Source organism: Ambystoma mexicanum, chromosome 5q (genome assembly GCF_040938575.1).
Source record: "Ambystoma mexicanum isolate Mex_15411 chromosome 5q, UKY_AmexF1_1, whole genome shotgun sequence".
Taxonomy (NCBI): Eukaryota; Metazoa; Chordata; class Amphibia; order Caudata; family Ambystomatidae; genus Ambystoma; species Ambystoma mexicanum.
This window is the reverse complement of record NC_090933.1, coordinates 834,595,076-834,610,166: the sequence shown is the minus strand read 5'-3', so window position 1 is coordinate 834,610,166 and position 15,091 is coordinate 834,595,076. Positions and strand designations below refer to the sequence as shown.

At 42.2% G+C, this 15,091-nt stretch overlaps 1 protein-coding gene across 1 annotated transcript in view; it reads right to left on the bottom strand.

Annotated features, from left to right (window-relative positions):
* LOC138497698 (Y+L amino acid transporter 2-like) overlaps positions 1-15,091 on the bottom strand; it is a 461,544-nt gene that overhangs the window by 126,772 nt on the left and 319,681 nt on the right. The window contains exons 6-7 of the mRNA XM_069621313.1: positions 5,628-5,731; positions 1,369-1,465 (exon numbers count right to left, since the gene is read on the bottom strand). Of these exons, the coding sequence (XP_069477414.1) occupies positions 1,369-1,465; positions 5,628-5,731 (201 nt within the window). The remainder of the gene's footprint in view (positions 1-1,368; positions 1,466-5,627; positions 5,732-15,091) is intronic.

Here is a 15,091-nt window from a genome sequence, read left to right as displayed (position 1 = left end):
CTGACCCCCTGCATCTCTCATCCCAGCCGCTGTCTATTTACTGCACTTACTCAGACCCACCCTCCCCACGGGAGGTTTCACTTGTGTTCTTCTCTCCTTAGCACTTCACCCTGAGCACTTCTCCATGAGCCCCAGCACCGATCCCTTACCCCCGTCCCGTCTGCACTTAATAATAATAATAATTTAGCATTTATCTAGCGCTACGAACCCTCAGGCATCTGAGCGCTGCTTATTATTACCCACAGTGTGTGGTGCACGTTCTGAACACTCACAAGGCATAGTAGGTTCGCTCTCCCTCCCTTTCTATTAACTTAATTATTTATAGTTGTTGTAATTCATTGTCTACCTCCCATGTCCCCACCCTGTTGCCCTGTGGGCGCGTTGAGACAGTTTTGCTAATTGTATAAGTGCCTAACAAATGACCAGTAAATAAATACAAATAAAATAAATAAATGACTACGGCGTCCAATAGACACATACCATCACGCCTGGCACTCGACGATTCTAGTCTTGCTCTTGTAAACCGCTTATTTCCTCTTTCTATCTCTATCCATAACTGCCCTTTTCAGCGTTCTGTGGCTGATGCAAAATGGTGCGCAGTGGTTGAGAATTCGTTGAGAATGAAGAAATAATAGCATTATGAACAATGGGCAGCCATTACAGCTTTGGATGTTTGCCCATCCTAATCTATGGTGCTCACCATGGGCTCGATAACATAACTTGGACAGGCGATTACCCCGACGCTAATTAACTGCCCCTGCAGTCTTTAATGTAAAATGGTATCCAGGTGTGTAGGTATCATGTTGATCCAGACTACCTCAGCTTTCATATATTAAGGTCTCTCGCATTTGCAAATGTACAACTATTGCTAGAATTGTGAAGAACTAAGAGCAACTTAATGCACAATGTTAGCATGCGTATTGTCGAAAGCAACTTGTCACGGTTAAAATAAAACACAGCACTTGTGTATCATGTATTACAGGCAATATGTGATATACGGATTTGAGGTGAACATGATTCATACACATGTATTGTACAGAGCATTTAAAGTGCCTGAGTCCCTAGAGTGTGGTTAATAACTGTTTTTTTCATACAGCATACATGACTGCTAAAATATGTCCACATGATGGATGAAAGGCTGAGTCATCCTTGATGAGATCACCACCTCTAACGTCTGTTTCTCCCAAACACAAGGAACGCTTGAAATAGAAGCGAGCAGCCTTTGGCCAAACTCAAGCAGAAACCGAATTGCTCCTTTGTGCAGTGACATTTGTGTTGAAAGGTTGGATTTCAGAGGTTTCTCTGATGAATAGAATCAGAGCTAGCCGGGAAAGGAAGCGTAAAAAAAATGGAGGGTGCAATACTTACGTTGAAAAGTAGCGCAGGGACCGGAGTTAAGCAGTCTACATGAATTAAGCTCAGACTGGCAGGTAGGTGACCTTCCCTGGCCCCAACATAGAAGAGCCTGGGGACAAGGAGAGAAGCAATCTGTGTCCTTAAACAATTCAACATTATAACCAAAAAAAAAACAACAGCAGTGAATGCAGTCATATAAAGTCGTGGTACAGAGATAATGAGAATGATTTGTTATTTATATAGCGCCTCAAGCCAAGGCGCTTTACAGAGAACATATTTACATACATTTATCATCCCAAACAAAGTTAATACTCAGAGCACAGTTTATAAGATGATTTCCTGCTCACGCTTGTTTTGAATATAAAAAACTGCAACCTAATATGTATTTGTTTATTTACTTAGAAGATATAAAACAATGGCAAGAAGGTTAAAAAAAAAAAGCAAATGCACCCATGTACCCATGGGGAGAAATGGACTTTACAACAGGGGTCTACAAGCCTAGTCCTCAAGATCGAAATGAACTCTGATATTCACACAAAATACACCCGACTACTGTTCATTGTTCACAGTGGAGGTTAATGCTCAGCAATTATTCTAAAAGCCTGGTGTGGTTGGGGACAGAGCCAGATTTAAGACAAATGGCCCCATGGGCAAGGGTGAGAAAAGGATAAACGGGTGGGAGGGTTGGTTGTAGCGGTGTGCCAAGTCACTGAATAGGACCTAGGTTGGTCATAGTTAGAGGTGGCCGAGGATGCGATTAGCGTGCATTTTATCCGCTCGGTTTTGATTTGCCCCATTGTAATTCCTGTTGCAAGTGAGTGTCTGGCCACTTTGCTTATAATGGGATCATATCAATAGCAGAGGTTTTTTAAAGCTAATCATTTTTGTACTTGAAACAGAAATACTTTACCTAGCCCATAAACCAGAACTAGTAACAACAACAGACGGTCAACCAGTTAACTTTATATGGCACAGATTGGATAAAGAAAGTGTGACTGATTTAGAAGAGATGACAATTTGAGCTCATCAGAACCACTGATGAGAAACCTGGTCACTCGCATCCAGGCATCGCACCTCTTCAACAATAATGCTCAAATACATGTACATCTAGACTTTATATTCTTTACTCGTGATCTATTAAATAAAGAACTTTCAATACTCTGTCTTGGAAATACAATCAGAAATGATTTAAAGAAAAAAAAAACTCTTCAGGGCAGTCTAACATAAGAGTACATTAAAAACCCAGAGTGTGTGTTATGTGATACATTTTGTTTTATGAAATTAAGTTAAAACATTTTTGGAAATATAATCAGAAATGATTTACACAGACTATTGAAAGTTCTTTATTTACTAGATCATGAGTAAATAATGTAAAGTGTAGATTTACATGTATTTGAGCATTATTGAAGAGGTGTGATACCTCGATGTGAGTGACCAGGTTTCTCATCAGTGGTTCTGATGAGCTCAAATTGTCATATTTTCAGCTCTTACAGTAGCAAGAGTTTTCACCTGGAGCACTAATACCATTAAGCAACAATTGATTTTACTTTATTAATAACTGTCATTTACCTGCTGTGCACCCAGACCCTAATATTGATTTAGAAGAGTAACATATGGGCTGTGCCTGGAACTCATTGGTGTGGCAGGTGGGTTGCGGGTGCCGGGGGGTTGTTGGCACATGGAAAACTGGTCACCCCAGTATCAAAGGGTGGAGTAAGATAGATGAGTGGGTTATACATTCAGACTAAAGGTTCAAAACCCAGCAAGGCTGACTCAGATTTTCAAACAGCCTGAATGCAAATGGATGAAAGCAACATGCAGGGCTGTATCTAGGATGTGCAGGCCCCTGTACGCAAAAGACATGTGGTGCCGCTCAATTGCATCTGTAGTGACATCTCTGTCACACCTTAGAAAGTAACATCACAAGGGATGACACTCGAGGGAATAATGAAAGGTTGGTTTAGTAGGATTTGCTAAGAGAAATCTTAGCGATGTGCCATATGTGAATGGTCACTCTTGTTATGTATGGAGCACTAACCTGGGTGACACTTTTTTAAATAGGGATTTGTAATTTTGCAAGATAAGGCACAGGTAAATAAAAGTATCACACAGTGCAGCCGGGATTTGAGACCAGTTTGCAACGCAGGCCTCATATGTTCCCAACTCTAGCTGATAGAAGTATGTGTTGCTTGGCTGTCAAAACACACTCTTTCATAGAGATGATTTGAAAAGTGCACAGATCAAAATAAACCACTCCGACAAAAATAGACATTCGTACAGCAGTGTGTTAAGCGGGTCTTGATTGTAGCTTTATTTTCCCCCATTTTAAATGGAAGACTAAAAGTAGCAGAATGCAAAGCAACATATGGCTAAAAATACATCAGAAAGAGTTGCCAGGTGAGAAACACTCAAGGTCAGTTAGTATGTGTGTTCTAAACGATTGCTAAAAGCCTAAAGCATGTTAACATAGCAGTAGCTCATTAGAACAGTCCAAGTCATAATTGTGGCATATAGACGGATGGATAAAGAAACTTATAATTTGTTTTTAAAACATGTTTTAATATTTTTTCACACAGCTAATGGTCACAGGGGATTGTTTCTACTAATGCATACAATGTTTTCCTTGCTACATTTGCTAATGAACTAAGTATATCATTAGCAATTATAATAAAGCAGTAAGTGGGACATGTTTGCCTACGGTTAATTGAGGAGACATGTCTGGAATTACATCGAAATGTGTGTGATCCTGGGCAATTCACCATCTCTCTGTGCCTCCGTCTTCTTACACAGAAAGGTTGAAAGGACAATGATAGTAGGGCCAGCATTGAGTTTGCTACGACTGGCATTTAAAGATTTTAATTTAAAAGTCTACAGTGTGGTTGACCACTTTTGGTTGACTTGAATTCAACCTTTTTATTTTTTGGTTATGTGGTGAGTCCCCACCACCCCCAATCCTACCTCCTGCCCCCCCACCTCCATACTCTCCTACCCCTACATACACATTTACATATGTACATGCATATGGACTTGGTTGCATTAACCAACATTGCACTACAAACAGCAGACTTTCAAACGAATTATTTCTAACAATGGGATACACTTTTTTGTTAAATTGTTGTAGGGGTTGGTGCAGTCTTTTGAGCAGATCAACCTGGGTTCCAATCCCAGTTTCCTCACAACACTCATATTGTGTGAAACTGTACGAATCACCTTATCTCTTACAGTAGCCATATTAGCGTTGTTTGCACAACCAGCTTGAGAGTGTTCTTGCAGAGGAAATGCTAGCATGCATTGTGGACATTAGATCTTGAGAATGCATTGGAAAATGCTCCTCTGTACTCTTATAACGTGTTATGTATTACCCTACAGAATAGATTGTATTGTACATTGTATGGCTTTTACACAATTGTTAACAAAGTGTGCTGTACAACTAATCAGTTTCATCATTATTTAAGACGATTTCTATTGAGGAGAACCCCCAGAGCTTATTTTGTTAGTTATCACTGCCTCGTTACATTCGGTATCTCACACTGCTCCCAGGGAAATAATTATCCCCCCCCCCAACCCCCAGTTGAAAAGATCACTAGCTCCTTTAGAATTGCCACAGTCTGATGGGATTTCCTAGTTATTCTGTGATGTAGGAATATTTGCAGAAAATAACATTCCATAACAAGATCATGTTTGTAATCATCAAAACACCAATTATAGGTTTCTTTTCTGATGACCAAAGAAAATTATTACGCTTGTGTCTATGTCACGTTCAATTGAATATGTTGGCATTTGTTTCCACAGACATCACAATCCTACCAGAGTTGTGTCCAACAGTGCAACATCATCAGCATATGCTAGCCATTGTAATAGGGATTTACCAAATTTAGGATGAAAGGTGAGGACTGTCTTAAATGAACTAGCCATAACCATTATGTATGGGATGTATAGCATGGGAGGTTGCACGCGTTCTTGCTTTAATCCTCTATTTGTGTCAATATGTCTGGAAACAGAACCCTCACATTTACAATACTTTTCATTGCCCTCAATAATCCTTCTCATTGACCCCATTTGTAGATTGTTCCCATAATATTGAAGAACAGTCTAGGAGCTCTATGTACGATGAATGTTCTTTATCACAAAATATAGAGCCAAAATGTGGACCCTTGATGAATGACCCTGTCTAAAACCTGATCGCAGGGTAGTATTTGATTCTTGATATATATATTTATTTTTAATTGGGGTGTGTATGACTATTCATTTTCCTGTTTGCAAATACATACCTGGAAGCTGCGATAATTGAAGAGTTCAATCCCCCGTAACAAGACATTGCAACAGCAATAGGGATAATCCACTTGGCATGGCCAAGCAGTTCTTGACCAAATGTCTGTTAGGAGAAAACACATGCAATTTAGTAATAAAAAAGGCATGTAGTTTCAAAACACTTACATTTATCTCTTTATCGCTCTGTAGAAATACTCAGCAGCATGCAGCTCTACAAATTTGACCCAACTGGTAACCTTGCATGACAATTATGGTTGCTCTTGTGTTGAAAGGTAATTCCTAAATAAATCGAGTCTGATGTACCCAGACAAAAAAGATAGGGTGTGGATTTTACACAAATGTGTTAACAATGCTTTCAAATGAGAATAGAGCATCTCCAAGCATGATTGTTATGTATTTTTCTAGTTTTACTATGATTAGGGTATGACGTCTGAGTGTATTTCCAAGCCATGTGTTTAATATGAGCAACTAATGTAATTCATTTTAGATATCCAGGCAATAAGTAGGATTCGCAATTAAATGCAGAGAAACCTTTTGGATTTGAATTTCTGGCCTTAACGTCAGACCTTATCTTTGATATGGTCCTACAAACCAATTCACCGACTTTCTGGGAAGTTAATCCATGTGCCTCAGTAATAGGAAATAAAACTGAAATAGCAATAATTGAAAGAACTGCAGGAATTACAGCACTTTCATGAAAAGCTTTTAGTTGCTGTGCGATATGACAGCAGCTTGTATAATTAGGTGAAAGGTTCTGGCAAAATGCAGCAGCCTTGTTTTTAACAGAAACATTAGAAGGGCTTTTGGGCCGAAGGTCTAAACAGATTTTTGCTTGTTTGTCTGTTTGTTTGTTTATTTGATATGGCGCAGCCGAGACCCTTAGGTAGTTGGGCGCAAGCATTAAAAGGATACTTAACAGCTTAGTTACAGAGTAGTTATATACATACATAGTTATATACAACCATAGATATCTATACAATGTTACAATGAGTGATCATATTTACAGTGACAAATGTACAAAGTACCAGATGGACCTATGTGAGGGTGGTACAGTGGAATATATACAATTGGAGTAGGGTGGCCGAGTGGTCAAGAAGAGTAAGCAGTCTAGGTACGGAGGGAGAGTCAGCTGCAGCTCAAATCAGGCATCACTGGTCCATAACCAGGCTAAAACATTTCGCCTAAATCTAGGGTAGGGTTGGTCCGTTCTAAACTCTAAAGGGAGTTCATTCCAGGATTGGGCAGCTTCTGTTAGATAATATGCTAATAAGGGGAGTGGACAGCTTATGCTCAGAAAAGTATGAAAGGGCTATCTTCGGAAGGCAGGGCAGGAGATTAGCTGTGCGCAAACCAGAGAGGAGTTGCCAGATGAAGAACAGGAGGCAGACAGAAGGCTGAAGGACCGTCCAGAGGGAGAAGCACTGAGGCTATCATCCTTTATGTAGAAGGGAGTGGTCAACGTCCCTCCATTTTTCCTTGCTTGATTTTAAAGCCACTACATTGGATAGTTGGCTTTTTTGAGACATTTGAGTCCCCAAAGGACTCTGGCTATTTGCTTTTGAGATTAACTACTAATATATGGGGACTATTTTTACATTTCTACCCGAGGCAAATCAGTTCACCACCTATGAAAATATCTTATTCTTAATTGGCTAATTCTGGCACCCTGGTTGATCCCAATTGACATTGACTCTTTTTGAAACATTTTCTCCTATTTTCCTGTTTTTTTGATAAAAAGATCATGGTGATTTGAAAGGTGTATTTTTATCATTTTTGGCATTCTTCTTGGATTGTGCAGACAACTTCAGGCATCCAGTCTTCTACAGCCCTCACCTCCCTACCATCTACAGATAGTCAGTATGAGAGGTTTTGGCCATCATTGATATAACATTGAGAAAGGTATTGAGGTATTGAAAGGGCGGGTGCTTCTATGAAGACTGCCTAGCAAGATTAGTGAGTTTGCCTCGCAAGACCTGGTGAGGCATGAAGTTTTTTTTAAGGTGGCTATGATATCTCGGAGGAGGTTGATTAATCTTGGTCTTGAGTAGATGTAGAGGCAATGACAATGATTGCTGCTTATTCATTAATTACTTTTTACATTTTAAGCGTGTTGTGTGTAGTGATCATAATGGTAGCAATGTTTCTTTATTACTTATTTCTCATAATTAAAAGATTTACATTATACATGAGAGTGTAAGAAGCATACATTGAGTGTTCATTAACAAGCGTTTTGTTAGAAGAATTTTAACATGAACTTTAAGAGTGGGGCATCTATTTGAAATACTGTGTATTGATATGTCATGAATGGTGCATGTCTTTAAAACATATACAAAGGGTTAATGGAAGGTTTGAGCCGTGGACTATCAATATAATGTATGTGACAGTAGTGCACTACTCTTGTGCAGACAAATGAAAAGCAGCCACCCAGTGCAGGTGGTTGATTCCCTGCTCTCTTCACTGATGCACAGTGACAAGAATATGATTTTCTCTATCTCTATTCCTACCACAGCCCCTGCTGGGGGGGGTCTAACACACACCCCTGGAGGTGGAGGGAAGGTTCTTGAGATAGAGGTTATAAGAATCACGCCATGTTGGTGACCACAGCAGGATATTACTCAACCTTTCCTACACCCTACAATATTCTCCCTACTTAGCTACTGCAGAGTGGCTAAGGAGGTTGCTACATGCCTGGTGCTACAAAGAATAATATACACTCTAGTGAAGAGCAGGCCATAGAGTAAATAAGCTTATAGCACACGATAGTGAAGAGCAGGGTGTTCTTTCAAGAAAGTACTCGTAACAGCTATCTAGCTAAGGGATATTAGAATGGCTAACCCACATGTTGATGTCCATATATCCGTAAACAGCCGCCGCAGGGGAACAGGTGGTTCCAGGAAGGAGGTGTTAGAGATGTCACACAAGCTTTACTGTGGCAGTGCCTGGAGGATTGCCAGGGGAAACCCTGTTTACATAAATGAAGACAACTGGTGTCAAACCAGGGACCATGTTTGAAACCCTACACATTAGCAGGGATCTAGACCAAATGCAGTACACAACCGATGCGTATCCTGAGTTAGCTTTGCAGCCGGTAGATCACAAGAACTGCTTTGGATGGGTTAACCTTAGAACACATCCTTAGGTTCCACCCAAATAGGGAGGAAAATTACCCATTTACCACGGAGCACTATGACATTCTGGTGAGACATTTTGACACTGTCTGTGCTCAAGCTGTAGAACATAGACCCTTGAGAGCTGCACCGGCAGCACCCAGACCAGTAATAGCACGGAAGGACGGAACATTTCCATTCTGAACCCTCAAAGTCTTATTGGGCACCCTATGTTACTAGGGTAATCGAGAGGTGGACCCCTTGCTCACTGTTCTTAGAGGGGCACAGCTCCACCTCACTGATGAGGCCCATCCAGGCCCAAAACACATGTGTCTGGTGTTGCTGTTGGTACTCTGTTCAGAAGTGAATTGCCTAGTATTTTGGTGCTGGACTCCCCTTGAGCAGGACAAAGACTGATATGTTGTGGATATGCTTATTCTGTGAAAGGGATAGTGAGCTAAAAAATCTGGTTGAGACTACCCCCGGACTGAGGGCAGTACAGAGACTCCCAGTACCCACCTGTTTTGCATATGAAAATTAACTGTGGGTCACACCCTAAATTCCTAGGGTAATCCAGACGTGGACCCCTTGCTCATTGTTCTTAGAGAGGCACTTCTCCACCTCACTGATGAGGCCCAGCCAGGCCAAAACATGTGTCTGGTGTTGCTGTTGGTACTCTTGTTCAGAAGCGAATTGCCTAGCATTTCGCTGCTGGACTGTCCTTGGGCAGGACAAAGACTGCTATTTTGTGGATATTTCTCTTCCGTGAACGGGATAGTGAGCTAAAAAATATGGTTGAGACTCCCTTGTGACTGAAGCCGTTGGAGAGACTCCCAGAACCCCCCTGTTTTGCACTGGCAGCACCCAGACAAGTAATAAAAGGGGAGGAAGGAACACTTCCATTCCCCACAAGGCAGGGGGGAATTCCTAAATGGTATTCCACTAAACTAAGCCAGCTAGAGGCAACTACCCTCAAGTCTCCTCAGCGGAGGCAGAGGGCTTTATCAATTATAATGGCAAAGGTTGTAATCCATCTATGGAACACTGTGATAGTTCGGGTTCAGTGTATAGTTGGTTATACCTTCATTTAATTGGGACTCGGTCAATAACCGCACTAACCTCCATTCTGGAAGAGATATTGAACTCCCAGGGAACAGAAACAGCAATGAGTTAAGGACTGGCAATAGCTGGGGCAATTATACCATGATAGAGGGAGTACTCATGTCCCTCATAAAGGTGCATCAGTGATACTAGAAGTCTTCAGATGCCTAGCAGTATTGTCCAGTGGCCAGTTAAGGAAACTCCAGTGTGGGTACATTGTGATAGCTACTTACAGGTCCCTAGGCAGAGATCACCTGGGTAGATCCCACCGGGGAATGGCAAATGAAGGAATTAGGTTAGAGGAAGCACCCTGAAAGGGCACCACCTACTAGTACCACTGGTATCAGACAGGAACCAGGTGGAAGTGCCTTCCTCAGCTAGAGGCAGAAAGAGAAGGACACAGGCTTCCAGTATGCCCCCTGCCAAAGAAGAAAGGGAGACCTTTTGTAGCAGGACAATATCTTTAGAAAGAGACAGTAAAAGCCCCAGGTAAGAAGCTAGTTGGGGTAGGAGACCCTAAAAGGGCAGAAGTGGCGAAGATTACCTGTAGGTTAAGGGATAGTGGACAACTGAGGCACCCACAAAGATACAGAGATTTATTTTTGTATTTCTTGTTTACTTGTTAGGCACTTATATAATAAGAAAATACTGTTTCTAAAGCACCCAAAGGGCAGGGAGTGTGCGAGGGTAGGAAATACATCACAACACAATATTTAAGAAGCGAGGGGGAAGAGGGAGAGGGATGAACCTACTATGCCTTGTGAGTATTCAGAATGTGCAAGTGCAGAAAGGAGAGGGAAGAGGGGGTAAGTGCTGGGGAGTCCGAGCTCGTGGCTGAGCCATAGACGAAGTGCTAGGACTGTTGAGTGCTACACAGCCTGTGCCGCGGGAGGTGTAAGTGCGAGCCTCCAGAACAGAGAGTGTGTAGATGCAAGTGCTGTGGATAGACAGGAGCTGGGAAGAATTGAAGTGGGAAGTCAAGGCCCTGAGGATGCATAAGGGCCAAGGAAACTGATTCAGCAACTGTGGGATTAGCAGAGGGGAGAAGAAGGGAATGAGGAGGGAAAGAGGAAAGTCTTAAGGCGCTTCCGGAATTTGAGAAAATCCTGCTCAAGGCACAGGGGGAGGGGCAGGCTATTCGAAAGGAGGGGAGCCAGCAGAGGAAAATGAGAGACCCCCTGCGCCCTGTTTAGCAAAATGCTTCATACACAAAGAGTTGGTGCCAGAGGAGCAAAATGGTCTAGAGGGAGAGCATTATGTGAGAAAAAGTTGAAGATAGTGTGGTCCCTGGTCCCAGACAGCCTCGTGAATGATGCAGAGGGATTTGAATGTAATCCATGCAGCAACCGGGAGCCAATGAACACTTTTTAGTGCAGGAGAGATGCGGTCCCTGGGCTTAAGGCCAGGGATAATTATTGCTCTCATATTCTGAATAAGCTGGAGGGGTCGCAGAGTGGAAGAAGGAAGATTCAGGAGGAGGCTGTTACAGTAGTCAAGTCTCGAGAGAACCAGGGCTTGAGTCACATTGAGCCTATGAGGGAAAGTGAGAAAAGGTAAAATTGCTTTGAGAAGGAAGAGCTGATAGTTGGACCTCTTGCCAATGCCATGAGTGTGAGGGAGGAAGGAGAGAGAGGAGTCGAAGATGACTCCAAGGCTTCTGGCTTCAGTTGAAGGCACAGGGGGAGAGCCCAAGGAGGAAGGCCAGAGTGAAGGGAAGAAGGAGGGAGCATGGGTCCCAATGGGCGGGAACTCAGTTTTACAGGCGTTGAGGTAGAGATCATTGGAGGCGCACCATGACTGGATGGCAGATAGGCAGTCAGGCATGATGGAAGGTGCAAGAGGGTCAGCAGGGAGTCTGAAGAAGAGCTGTGTGTCATCTGTGCAACACTGGAAGCTGGAGGGGAAAGAGGACATGAGGCGTGAAAGCAGAGCAAGGTAGATGGTAAAGAGCCAGGGGGAAGGTATAGAGCCCTAGGGGACACAACAGGTGGAGATGGAGTAGGAGACGAGAAGGGGCCCAGGATGACTTGGGAAGAGGTGCAAGTGAGGAAAGAGGACATTAGATGAAGACTATCTTTCTTCACCTTCACAGAAAGAGAAGAAACAGGGCTCTGCACCTACGGGAGAGCAAAAGCCCACCAGGAGGGAGGAGAAGAAAGGAGAAAGGAAGCAAACTGCAGCTTTAAGAGTGGATAATGGCAAAAGTTCTAAACCAGACTTACAGGATAATACCAGTGACTAAAGATCCAAGGGATTGGCTAGTGGTACAATTGGATTCTGGCACACAAGTCTCCACATTTAAATAAAGACACAAGAAGCTTTTACATCACATTTCTACTAATCAAAAGGCAGAGGTTATTACTCCCACAGGTGAAGTGATTAAGGACAATATAGTGTATTAAGTTACAATACAACTTGAAGGGGAACACACTCAATAAAGAGAGGTGCTATTGTGGTCTAATTTGCATGTAACACAAGATGGCCTTTGAGCAGAACATGATTGGCCCAGACTATATTTTAGGGAAAGCGCTGGGGGGTGGGGGTGTAGTTATTAAACCAGCTTTCTTAGTAGACGTTGAGGAACATGAAGTGAACTCCTATGCAGCCTCGTGGTCTGTTTTAGGTGCAACACAAGAATCATGTAGGACATGACAGAGACTGCCATTCATATAAAATGCAAGTGTTTGCAATGCCAATGCCTCAGAGACATTATCGAATCAAAGCACTGACTATACCACATTTCAAAATAATTGTGAATCTGTTATTATACCAAGTGTTTCTAATACAACAGGCAAGCCCCTGCAATACAGCATTACTTCTAGTGTCCAAACCAGATGGATCATACCGACTGGTAATTGACTTTAGGATTTCAAATGCCAATACCTGCACAGATGCTGTACTGAACATGCATAGTTCAGGCCTTCTGAGTAACACACAGAGATTCAAATATAAGACTGTATTCGATTTGGGGAATGTATTTTGTATACAACCTTTGGATTCAGAGAGCTATGCATACACAGCTATAACATTTAGAAGGAAGCAGCTCTGCTTCACAAGACTCCCAAAGGGGTACAAAAACCCTCCTGCACTACTCTCTAGTAGAATACAATCCTTCTTAGAGGGCATACAGACATGCTGGACATATGTGGATGACATATACTGCACAGATGGTGACATGAATGAACATCTTAGAGGGTGTAGACTTAATCATTAGGACATTAGCCGCTAAAGGCTTCACTTTCAATTTTAGGAAATTTAATATAGCTCATACAGAAGTCATATTTCTGGGGGCTTCATTATCTGATCAGGGGAGGGGACTTGCTTCATAACTCCTAGAAAAATGTGCACACTTGCAAAGCCCACACACACACAAGCAGTGGCAAGCCATACTTTGGGCCTCGTCAGAAGTTGGGCCTTAGCTCTTAAATGCTGCAGTAACACTATTACCGCCAAATTTAAGTGTTGGCCCTGTCATGAGTTGGGCAGAACGTTTGGAGGTTTAGCTCCAGCATTTTGGACCCAATGGGGACTTGCAGTTATGCTACTAATTGTGATCTGGCACTAATAGTGCCACACCGAGTAGTGGTAATGCTATTTGTATTGGCGGTATCCCGGCGCAATTAGCGGCGGGATAGCGCCAACCTCGTGATGAGGCTCTTTGTCTTTTAAATTGTCGGCGCTCATACATGGCAGATTCTGCACCATTAGTGAAACCACTATATGACTTTTTGAAGCCAAATGCCCACCCAACAAACTGGAAGGAAGAGCACACACGCATCCTGCACCATGTCTACCAACAGAAGACTCAAAATAGTCCTCTTTAGGATAGAAAAACAGAGAAGGATTTAGAAGTTACACTATTTCCTGGTCCAAATGCTTTTACATAAGTAGTATGTAACCATGGGGAGACAAACCATGGCATACCATTCACATGTCTACACAATTCAAGAGCTGATAATTGCACCAGAAGAAAAGATTCTGGCTGAGGTACAAATGATAGTGCAGAAGGTACACACCTTAGCTGCACACAAAATTATGTACATAAACACACTGTTAGTGCAGTTAGAAGCAGCTACACCCTCTAGTATTGTAAATGCAAAGACACTACACTCCAGATGGAATCAATGGGCTGCAACGCCGAGAGCAAAAGACATAAAATATCACTATAAACCAGAACTTCTACAAAAGTATGAACTGGAATGGTCCGTACAACCAGAAGCAGATGCAGCAGTACCAGACATACCACTTTGGATGTCTGCAAATGTACTATACTGTGATGGAAGTGATGTTTCAGCAGTTGGGACATGCTCTAAGTATTTTGCTGCTTGTGCTGTGGTAAAAGGGCAATTCAACCATAACAATGTGTTTGAACACCAGTATACCCAAACAAAACATTTAGGGAAGACATCAGCTCAGGTTGGTGAGTTACAAGGACTCCTCCTGGCACTGAATCAAATTGATCCACATAAGACCACTCTAATTGTGTCTGATTCAGGCTGTGTAATATGAGGTTATAATTTTGACCTTCGATGGTGACAAGTCAACTCTTTCAGAGATTCTAAAGGCAAGCCAATATTGTCAAAACAAATACATATATGAGGAAATAAAAGCATGTTTAGATGCAAACAGTCCTAACCCACCAGGGTTCCCCCGCTTATAATTACTATGTAAAAGAGAATAAAATGATAGTCACTATTCCTAGTTCAAAAGAAGGCCCTGTTGACAGTGTACTACCAAACAAGCAAAATAGATTGAAATGAATCTCTGCAGCACATGCAAGTGTAGCCACAACCCACTTTGGGGGTTTCAGCTACAACATAAATCTTGCAGGATAGATATTGGTGTCCAGGGCTCAGTAAAGAAGTTTGACAGTACATAGAAAATTGTTCCATATGTTTGCAGACAACAGTGGACAATTCCAGAAAACCACCAGTAAGCACACTAATAATGGAAACAGTGCCTTTTGAATGCATGTATATGGACCACATAGGCCCACTGACACTGTCAACAAGTACATGTTTTAGTCATTGTGGACTCATGCACAAGAGTCCCTTGGCTAACTCTCCAGAAGAAAGATTATTGTAAGAAGGTCATAACGGTTTTGCTGTCCTTAGTAGCTGTGACAGCAATGAAATTACTCTTAGCTGAAAATGGGCCAGGCTTTTCAGGCAAAGCCTTAAGAGAGGCCCTGTCAAGCTGGGGTAGTACTCTGCATTTCTCTAACTAGTTTTGCCCAAAGGCTAATGGAGTCATAG